An 11,429-nucleotide genomic window follows, 5' to 3' on the forward strand; every position below is an offset into this window, starting at 1 on the left:
GACACTTAAAAGCACCTACTACACTCTCTGAGTGGTTGGCGTTAGGAAGGGCATCCAGCTGTAGAAACTCTGCCAAATTTAGATTGGAGCCTGGTGTTGCCATCCGGTTTCACCAGTCCTCAGTCAAATCGTCCAACCCATGCTAGCATGGAAAGCGGACGTTAAACGATGATGATGATGATGATGATGATATATATATATATATATATATATATATATATTGTGTGTGTGGAAGGTGCAGGATATTACATAATAGACACTAGCCTGTATCTTCAGGGTTAGGTGAAGTCTATGAGTCAACCCCCAGCTGTCAAACCTACAAATGAAGTAGGGCCAACCCTCATTACCACTTCCCAGTTTTGCAACGTTGACTCTCTTGGTACAGCTCACCTCACATGCCCTGGCTTTGCTTCTCCTCTGAGCCAGGGAGACCTGGTTAAGAGAAGCTCCTTGGTAAGTGCAAAAGACTCTTCCAAAATGATATTAATGAGATCTTGTGGGGTCGTTTCGGTTTTTTCACATTGTCAGAGATTAGAGACAGATGCTATTAAATATCTGGCAATCCCTCAGAGTTGAGGATCAGGAAGGATCTTCTGGATCAGGAGTTACTAGCATATCTGCACAGGTGACTAATAAATCTTGTAACAGTGAGGTTTGATTTTGACAGTTGGGTTCCTTGCAAACCTCTCTCTCTCTCTCTCTGTATATTCTTTTACTTATTTCAGTCATTTGACTGCTGCCATGCTGGAGCACTGCCTTTAGTCAAACAAATCAACCCCAGGACTTATTCTTTGTAAGCCTAGCACTTATTTTATCGGTCTCTTTTTGCCGAACTGCTAGGTGATGGGGACATAAGCACACCAGCAGTGGTGAGGGACCAAACACACACACACACACATATATATATATATATATATACGACGGGGTTCTTTCAGTTTCCATCTCCCAAATCCACTCACAAGGCTTTGGTTGGCCCGACGCTATAGTAGAAGACACTTGCCTAAGGTGCCTCACAGTGGGACTGAACTCAGAGCCATGTGGCTGGTAAGCAAGCTACTTGCCACACAGCCACTCTATCTTCAACTAAATTGTTCAAAATGGTCCACTGCTTGAGGCGTGAAGAAACTTCAGGTTGTCTTGTCATTTATGGAAGCTTCCCAGTTGCTGATGCTAATGTTGCAACTTTTTAATATATTACCTTCAAGATAGGTGCAGGAGTGGCTGTGTGGTAAGTAGCTTGCTTACCAACCACACAGTTCCAGGTTCAGTCCCACTGCGTGGCACCTTGGGCAAGTGTCTTCTACTATAGCCTCGGGCCGACCAAAGCCTTGTGAGTGGATTTGGTAGACGGAAACTGAAAGAAGCCCATCATATATATATGTGTGTGTGTCTGTGTTTGTCCCTCCCCCTCAACATTGCTTGACAACTGATGCTGGTGTGTTTATGTCTCTGTAACTTAGCAGTTCAGCTAAAGAGACAGATAGAATAAGTACTGGGTTTACAAAGTATAAATCCTGGAGTTGATTTGCTTGATTAAAGGCAGTGCTCCAGCATGGCTGCAGTCAAAGTGACTGAAACAAGTAAAAGAATAAAAGAAAGATGTCATTGAAGTGCTTTATCACCTGACTTCCTCTTATCTAATTTCCCTTCCTTGGTTAACCATAGAGGATTCCCTTAGGAGTCAGTTGCCCTCCATTCAAAGCACATGCCCCGTTCCCCAAACATGGTTCTTGGTGATGGTTGCTTTCGATGTTGATGATTTTTGTCTCTTTGGGGATTGTTAATGTTGTTTCTGTAGTCTTCTCATGCGATCTTGAGGATGCTACGAAGGCTTTGCTGGTGGAAGGTAATCCAACTGGTTCAGATGTCAATGGTCGACTTACTTCATTCTGGAGAGAGAGAGAATGATAACTTCCTTTATACATGAATCACTTTGTAGCAGCCCAAATGGCATAGTTTTGATAAATCTCATGTTGGAAGCTGCCTCTGCTTTTGAAATATTTTCCAGTAAATGCTTTTGTGGTGATTAAGAAATGAGCCTCTTTACAACTAACTCTGCAGTTCTCTCAGTTGTCAGGCTTCTGTTTCTTTTCACACTTTTATGTTTAGTCAAAACAAAAGATCATAGCAAGGTACTATAATAACAGCAATAAATATTTTAAGCTCGTTTATCTCTACTCTAGACAAGGTGTTAACTTTGTGGTTCCGATGACATTCTTCACCATTTTGCCTTCACCAATTTTCCTGCCTTCCTTGCTTCCTCTACATTCTTTAAGCAGGTCTTCTTCAGTTTCTTCTGCATCCTTCCACATTGATTTCCATCACCCTCAGCACATGGCTCGGCCATCTCATCCCATTTCTCTTCACAACATCCATCTCTGGCACAATCCCCATCAGTCTCTGAAATCCATTGTTTGTACTCCTCTCAGCAATACTCACTCATTCACCACACCATTCTCGTTCCCATTCTTTCTATTATTCTCTTCTGCTCCACCATATTCCATAAACCATATCTCTTCTCACATGTGTAGCACACGGAATCCCCTTCCACCCTTGTAGCACACACTTGCCCCACAATGTGACTTCTTAATGGTGCTAGATATTTCAGTAACCATTGCTGTCATGACCACATTGGATTCTGTGGAATTTGAACATTTGAAAACCTAATCAGAATAACGATTGTTTTTTCTCGTTTTTTTCTTTCTTTCTTTTCCTCTCTTTTTAACTTTAGTGGGGAAAACACCAGAATAAGCTATTCTCAGTTTGGAATAAGATGGCTGGGTTTGGCTGGCAATTTGCCACAGCTGACTGGACATTGAACCAGTTTTGGTGATAGTACTTGTTGGCAAGTGCATATACATGCATGCAGACACTTCTTTATGCTTCCCCTCCCTCTCTCTCGTTTTTCTGCTTGCTGCACCAGAATTTTGATTTGCTGTTCTCTTTTGTCAAAAATGTAGAGGAATCCATTGTGAGAAAATCTTTTCCTTTCCACCTTTCATCAATATTCCACCAACCCTCCTATATACATAGAACGAAGCAGAAAGATGAATGAAGTTTAGTAGTGAAGTAGTTTTGCGGTTGGGATTACGAGTTAGTTGTCAGGTCAAATAAAAAAACAAACCCTGTACATTGCCAAAATGTTGCAGGGACAAAGTATCTGATGTCAAATAAGACAGTGTTGATTTAGTGATGCAAGACCAAAATGACTTTGCCAAAACAATCTCATGCCCTTTACACATGAATATAAATTATTATTGTGCATCTACTTAAGGTCCAAAAGAATTTTTTGAAGCACTTCAACCCGTTATAAAAAAAATTCTTTGTTAGCATGGAATGGTTCTCTCCATTCAATTCTTTATAAATCAAAAAATATTGTTAGATTTTTAAAATTTTCTATATGGATTCCGTTTTTGATAACAATCCCTCAACTTTGAAATAGAAAATTATGGATCTTCTCTTTGATTTACCAAATACCTGTGTGTTTGTATTAAATTCATAATGTACTTAATTGATCGTTACACTTATATCAGTCAGCACTTCGATTTTCATTGGATTTTTTTTTTTATAAGGGCCAATTAACAAGGAATATAAATAAATTTTAAAACTCATCTTGTACTGTTGAGGATTATTATTATTATTATTGTTGTTGTTGTTGTTATTTTAAAGGCTATTTTGTTAATTGTGTGTGTCCCCCTTTTTTGAACGAAAGTTCTGATTAATCTTCCTGCAACACTTCTAACTCAAACTGCAATCTATTCTGCTTTGTAGGCTGAATGCTTCTGGCCACAGAAACAGTACCATGATCACTCGGTCAAAAGGTACGTAGATCACTGCTGGAAGCATGGCAGCACTCACAATGCTGCTACTACCATTCATTAGTCTCCTCCCCCTCCCCCCTTATAAACATTGTATACTTTTAACTCTTGGCATTGCTTGATATTGTTGATGTTTTATTTGGCTGGTTTTTTCCTCCCTCTTTTTTTTTCGTTTTCTTTTGTTTTTTGCTTTTTTTGCCTAAATGTAATTCAAAGTTTCTAAGCAAAATCCCTTGCATGAGTCTCGGCTTGCCTCCTCACTCACTAAAAAACATGATTAATAGCCATTATTCATCAACTCATCAAATGTTTAAAGCCTTGTCGTTAATTATGTTGTAATGTTAATTACTTTACTCAAGAAACTAGTCATACTTCTTAGAACACTATTTATTATTATTATTTATTATTATTAAAAGCAGTGAGCTGGCAGACTCATTAGCATGTTGGACAAAATACTTAGTGGCGTTGCTTGCAGCTCTTTGCTTTCTGAATTCAAATTCTGCCGAGGTTGACTTTGCCTTTCATCTTTTGGGGAGTCAATAAAATAAATACCAGCTGAGTATTAAGATTGATGTAAGGATCTCTGCCCCTTTCCTATCCCAGTTTCACACCATGTGCCCAAGTAGAAATGGACGAAATGCTGCTCAGATTCTGTCCATCTTTACATTCTAAGTTCAAATTCTGCCACGGTCAACTTTACCTTTCATCTTTCTGGGAGTCAATAAAATAAATACCAGTTGAGTATTAGGATCAGTGTAATTAACAATCTCCCTCCATGCAAATTTCGGGCCTTGTGCCAATAGTAGAAAAGATTGCTCATCATCATTTAGCATCCATTTTCCATGCTGGCATGGGTTGGACAGTTTGACTAGAAGTGGTAAGCTGGAGAGCTGCACCAAACCCCAGTTGGTTTTGGGTTGGTTTCTGCAGATGGATGCACTTCCTAATGCCAACCACTCCATAGAGTGTAGTAGATGCCTTTTACATACCACTGGCATCGGTCACGACTATGACTTAACTTAGCTTGATGTGTCTTCTCAAGCACAGCAAATCACCAGAAGTCTTGTTTGCTTGTCATCTCCTCCATGAGACGCAACCTCTGAAAATCCTACTTCACCACTTTGTCCCATGTCTTCTTGGGTCTACCTCTTCCACAGGTTCCCTCCACACAGATCAGGACTTCTTTACGCAGTTGTCCTCGTTCATATGCATCACATGACCATACCAGTGCAGCCTTCTCTCTTGCAAACCGTATCTGATGCCTCTTCTGCCCATCTTTTCTCTCAAAACGCTTACACTCTGTCATGTATGCACACTCACATTGCACATCCAGCAGAGCATGCCAGCTTCATTTCTTCCAAACTTTTGCATGTCCTCTTCTCTCTCACAGCCCATGTTTCACTGCCATATAGCATGGCTGTTCATGCACAGGCATCGCACAATCTGCATTTCACTCTAAGGGAGAGGCCCTTTATTACCAACAAAGGTAGTTCCTCTAAACTTTGCCCAACTTATTCTAGCAGCTTTGCTCTCAGAGCATCCACCTCCATTGTTGATTTGGTCACCTAGGTAACAGAAAGCTCTCTGCTACTTCTAAGCATCCCTGCTGGACATTTGATGAAATCTGTTTCCTATACATCCCTAGTGTTTGTTCTTCTTACACACCGGCCACACACAGTGACCACTGTTTTCTCTGTTAACTTTCCTCTCATATTACTGCACTTCTTATGTGTCCATAGCTTGCACTGGGTGCACCTTATGGAGTTTCTACCTACACATTTTCTATATATCGAACAGGGTCATTTCTCTAAAAGGATTTGTGATTTGTCTGTTTTCCTACTTACTCAGACTTTGGTCTTAGGTAGATTAACTCTAAGGCCCTTTGATTCCAGACCTTGCTTCCACACCGGAGATTTCTTCTCTAGTTCCAGTAGTGATTCAGCTAGAAGAACAAGGTCATCAGTATGAAGGCGCTCCCAAGGGCAGCCTGTCTTAAATTCCTCTGTTTATAGCCTGGAGGACTATGATGAACAAAAGGGGTCTGAGAACCAATTTTTGGTGAACTCCTGCCTGTACACTTAATTCCTTGCTATAGTCATTGCCAACTTTCACCTTACTGACAGCATCACTGTACATGGCTTGTACAGCTCTCACGAACCACTTGTCTATCCCTAGTTTCTGCATTGACCACCAGATAAGGGAACAGGGGACGCTGTCAAAAGCTTTCTCCAAACCCTGTGGTTGAGAAGCAAGCTTTTTACCACACAGCCACGCCTGCGCTTGTACGGTGGTTGGGGTGTTGCACTCACGATGTAGACCAGGTGATGTGTTGCGTTCTTGAGCAAGACACTTCATCTCACATTGCTCTGCAATCACTTCAACATCTGACACATGATACACCATAAGCATCTTTTCATGGCAACATCAATTTGATGGAATGAGGTGAGCTAAAGTGTGGCACAATCTATTTGATCTCTTACAAACAAAATCATTTCTGTGCAGGATGTGTTCGGCAAAAGCTGAATACACATACGTCATCTTCGATGGGAGAGTCCCTCATCATCAGCCATTATTATTATTATTATTATTATTATTATTATTATTATTATCATCATCATTTAACTGCCCTGTCAAAGCCTTTTGAGGGTTGATGAAAGAAGTGCCAGTGAAGTACTGGGGTTGATGTAACCCTTTAGCATTTAAACCAGCCATATCTGGCCGAAATAATATACCTGTTTCCATCTTCAAACTGGCCAGAGCCAGCCTCTTGCACTTGTCTGACAATATTATTCTAAAAATAAACAATCACGTCATTGCTAAGCTACAAAGTAATACATTACTGATTCATATCAATGTGAATAAATAAGGATTACATTTGACAGAGAAACCTGAACGCTAAAGCACTCATCGACTTACCTCAGCTCCACCCTATCTAAATTATTAGTTCTGTGCTAAAATTTGAAGCCTTAAGGAGGTGAGCTGGCAGAAACATTAACACCTCAGGCTGCGATGTGTTAACACATGAAAAGCGTCGAGCTGGCAGAAACGTTAGCATGCCGGGCGAAATGCTTAGCGGTATTTCGTCTGTCTTTATAGGGTTGGTTTTCTCTGTGGACACAACTGGAATATCCTATTTGATATTTATTGACCATAGGTGGTGACCACAGGTTTATCCAATCCTACCTGGTGCATATCTATTCAAGTACCCAATTCTATCTGAATCCTTATTATTATTATAATGTGTGTGTGTAACAGGCTTGTTTCAGTTTCCACCTACCAAATCCACCCTCGGGGCTTCTGTTGTATTGCGTGGGTAGAGTAGAAGACACTGGCCCAAGACACCATATGTGATCACAGCCATGTGTGTACCTACTGAGTTTGGGAGACATGGTGAACAAATATCTCCCTCTTTATGAGTGGATAATAAATGATTAATTTGTAAAATGGTTAATTTGGAAACTCATTCTATTTTGATGTATGACATTAGTAACCCAATTTCTACATGGGCAGAAAGCAACTCTATTGATCATTCTAACCCATGGCAACATCATTGAAAAGTTGATTTTTGTTCATTCTAATTGAAGCTGAATCTTTTTACACAACTGACCTAAAATAACTTGGAAAGTTTTAGTAAGCCTGGCTTCATTGACCCAATGCTGGTTGTTTCACTTAAAAGTTCATTGGCTCATCGTTTGTTTTTCTATTTAAGCATTGTTGTAAGCAAGTGTCATGGTGTAGAGAGAGACAGAGAGACACAGATATCTCAAAATATGACTAAGAGACCAGTTCTCTCTCACAGAATCTAAACCCAGCATGCAGACAGACAAAACATTTATCTGTGATGCAGTTACTTCACATCACATCTCTTCAGATACATTTGTTGGATACAGTCATATAGCTCTGTTGAAAAGACATCAAGTATTGATTCTTTAAACCTTCTCTTACCATATTTCAGTTAAAATATACTGACTTTGTTTCAGTTGAATTTTTAAATAATAAAGAATTTCATAAAATGACGTAAACTGGTGTTCCAGGTGGCAAAGCTAGCAGAATCGTTAGTACACCTGGCAAAATGCTTAGCAGCGTTTCCACCAACTTTATATTCTGAGTTCAAATTCTGTTGAGGTCAGCTTTGTCTTTCATCCTTTTGGGAGTCGATAAAATAAATACCAGTTGAATACTAGGGTTGATGTAATCAACGAATCCCATCTCCCAACATTTCAGGCCTTGTGCATAGATTAGAAAGGATTATTAAACTGGTGTTTGGAACATAAATTGAAGTGGTGTAAGGTTTTAATTTAGACCAGCTTAAAACCAGAAGTTTATGTCATAGAACGAAAGGTGGTCTTGGGCAGGTTAAGTGTGTCAGCCCTGTCAACCCTGTCAACAGAGCTTTGACTCTTTTGTCGGCTGTATGAAGTCTCGGAAATATGTCTTCCTCGGCCATATTGTTTTTCATCATCAACTCGTGTCAATATTTATTTAAAAAGACTGGCTTTGTTAACCTCAAATACCATTCGCTTAAATTGTGATTCAAGGCCGCAAACCTATAAAAGCGAAGAATGAGATGACGTCACAGTGATGCCTTTCTCAAACATGTTAAGAGGTGCGAATGTTCTTTACTTGTTTCAGTCATTTGGCAGCGACCATGCTGGAGCACTTCCTTGAAGGGTTTAACAAGAAAATCAATCCCAGTACTTGTTTTAGTTTTTAGCCTGATACTTATTGTGTTAGCCCCTTTTGCCGAACCACTAAGTCATGAAGATGTGAAGAAACGAACACTGGTTGTTAAGCAGTAGTTGTTGGGATGGACACACACATGCATGACAGGCTTCTACACAGTTTCTATCTACCAAATACACTCCAAAGGCATTGATCAGCCCAGGGCTATAGTAGTAGAAAACAGAATTTGAACTCAGAACAATAAGATTTATTGTAAATACAGCAAACTATTTTATTCCAGCATTCTCTAACTATTCTGCCAATCCACAACCAATATTTCCTCCTGATAAGTAAATATTAACTGATTCAATTCTTTATCCAAGCTCTTTGCTTCATTGATTAATTATTGTATATTAAACAGTTCATCGTGGATATGGGGCTCGTCAGTGATACCTTTGCTATAAAATACCCCCACTGATAGGGAATTGTCAACAGAGTTTAACATCATTTCTTTAACTCTGTGTGTGTGTGTGTGTGTCTCTCTCTCTCTCTGCCTCTTTAATTTTCTTTGTGTGTGTGTACTTAGTCATTTAGTTATTTCTCTGTTTATGAGGTTTGTAAAACAAAAGTCATTTACTGAATTTTGTGTGTGTGTGTGTGTGTGTGCATAGACGTTGTCACTCATTCACGTCTGTAGTTTCCTTTTTCCTTCTATTTTTTTCCTTCTCCTCTCATGTACCATGTCACATGATGTCCGAGTCTGACATGCAATGAACTTTTACATTAAAAAGAAACATGTTGAAATAACCAACCTTATCTTTCAACTACCCTGGTAACTTCATCATTGTCATCTTAGCCTTCCATATGGTATGGCATGGACAGATTATCAGAGTTTGGGTCAGTCCTTGATCAGAGTTTTTGCCCTCTTTGTTGGGTTGCAGGACTCTGTGTCACTTGTACATCATACTTTTAGTGTCATCTTCTACACTTATGATCCTTTCCTGTCATAGACCACTTCACAGAGGGTACTGAATGCATTTTCTTGCAGCACCAATGCTGGTGAAATCATTTTCTACCCAGTAGGACTAAGGAGTCCTTTTCCTTAATTTCCTCTTTTTGTTCAGGACAATATGATTAGTAGAGTGATTAAAAAATAGTGATTGCAGATGATGAACGAAAATAATTTGTTTTTACATCCATTTTTCCATGCTGGCATGGATTAGACAAATACATTATTAAATCATATTTGTACAGTAGGATGTTCTTCCTGCTGCTAATCCTCACTTGTAATTTACTTAGAAATATTAGCATTAAAGGGTTACAAAGTTTCCTTCTATTCATCTGGATCCAATTGCAATAAACTTCCATTGTAACCCATTCTTCATTCTTTACTTCTATGACCATACAAAAATAATTGCCTCACTTATATGAACGCATGCACACGCGCACACACACACACACACACACACACACACACACAGTACATGCATGTGTTGCAAAGCACAACATGTGACCAAAGTTTGGGCTGAGTAATAGGTCATACACTCCACTCCTAAATCCAGTGCAGTATGGCATGGGACATCAGTGTAAGGGATAGGTTACATAAAACACCATTTATGTTTTTCTGTATTTTTATTAATGCTACACACACACTCATTGTGTAATTTTAATTTCTTTATTCATTATTTCTTTGCTACAGATTCAGGAAGTGATTCCAGTGCCAAGATGTCTGGCAGTGCGGCTACGACGCCAGTTACAGCTGGTGCAAGTACCATCCGCACTCGGGCCTCAACTGGCAGCATCTCAGGATTGCCATTTGGTAAGACGGAAATCAAATCAGAAAGATGTTCAAGTCCTTCCAGTGACACTTGCTCTTCCAGATCTGGTAAGTGTTTGCAGGGGGCATGGGGGGGGGGATTTTGTATGGTGACACACATGGGTTTGTGTGATAAGTGTAGGAGGTCATTTACATGCAGTGGGGGGGGGGAGCAGTGTTGCTTGGTTTATGTTCCTTTTGATTGACCTCTATTGTCATAGGTTGATAGTATTGCAGAGACAGTTACTCAACCATTTCTGCTGTGATAAGGCTGTTTCTAGAAGCGAGTTCCTTGCCCCAAATACACTTACCATGTCTCTGATCATAGATAACACACCACAAAGGAAAAATAAGACAATAGGTTCACGTCATCCATAGAGTTGCAGGGGATGCCAAATATTGGTTAATCTGCTTTAACATCCTAGCAGCTGGGTTTTAAAATGTTAATTGTGGAAATGTAAGATCAGATAAAGTGTTTAAAGAGCAGAGATTAATCATCAATATACTTTAGTGAGTTAAATTATGCAGCTGTATATATCTTACCATTTATGAATGTAATTTGGAAAATATATGTTGGGGGCTCTTGAATGTTGGAAAAATGATACATGTGGTTCTTTGTGTTTGACGGTTTGGCCACCTCTTATATATAATGTGTGTATAAGTGCAGATGCTGGTGGCATGCAAAAAGCACCCATCCAGATGCCAAGTAAAAAGCACCCAGTACATTCTGTAAAGTGGTCAACACTAGGAAGGGCATCCAGCTGTAGCAACCATGCCAAAACCCACGACTGGGACCTGGTGTGGCTCTCCAGCCTGGCCAGCTTGGAAAATGGGTGTCAAATGATGAGGAATATATCATCATTTGACACCTACTTTTCCATCCTTGTAGAGGGAATTTGTTGAGGTGGATTTTTGATGCCTGGGTACCCTTCCTGTCACTGACCCTCACTTGTTTCCATGCAAGGCAATATTTCCCCATGGTCAGACATCTTTTTCTCTGGAAGATTACAAAAGAACAACACTGCTTGTGTGACAGTGATGCTCATTTACAACCTCATGTTATGTCTAGACAAGAGTACACACACACACACATGCACACACACACACACACACACACACACACACACACACAC

General features: G+C 39.8%; 1 protein-coding gene across 10 annotated transcripts in view; it reads left to right on the plus strand.

Annotated features, from left to right (window-relative positions):
* LOC106884253 (protein kinase C-binding protein 1) overlaps window positions 1-11,429 on the plus strand; it is a 91,233-nt gene that overhangs the window by 41,152 nt on the left and 38,652 nt on the right. For 8 of the 10 annotated variants that reach the window (XM_052967586.1, XM_052967587.1, XM_052967593.1 and 5 more), the window contains one exon: window positions 10,180-10,365. In XM_052967586.1, the coding sequence (XP_052823546.1) occupies window positions 10,180-10,365 (186 nt within the window). Of the gene's footprint in view, window positions 1-3,771; window positions 3,822-10,179; window positions 10,366-11,429 lie in introns of all 10 variants that reach the window. The other 2 variants (XM_052967592.1, XM_052967591.1) reach the window with 1 other exon arrangement.

The sequence above is a fragment of the Octopus bimaculoides genome, chromosome 4 (assembly GCF_001194135.2).
Source record: "Octopus bimaculoides isolate UCB-OBI-ISO-001 chromosome 4, ASM119413v2, whole genome shotgun sequence".
Classification (NCBI taxonomy): Eukaryota; Metazoa; Mollusca; class Cephalopoda; order Octopoda; family Octopodidae; genus Octopus; species Octopus bimaculoides.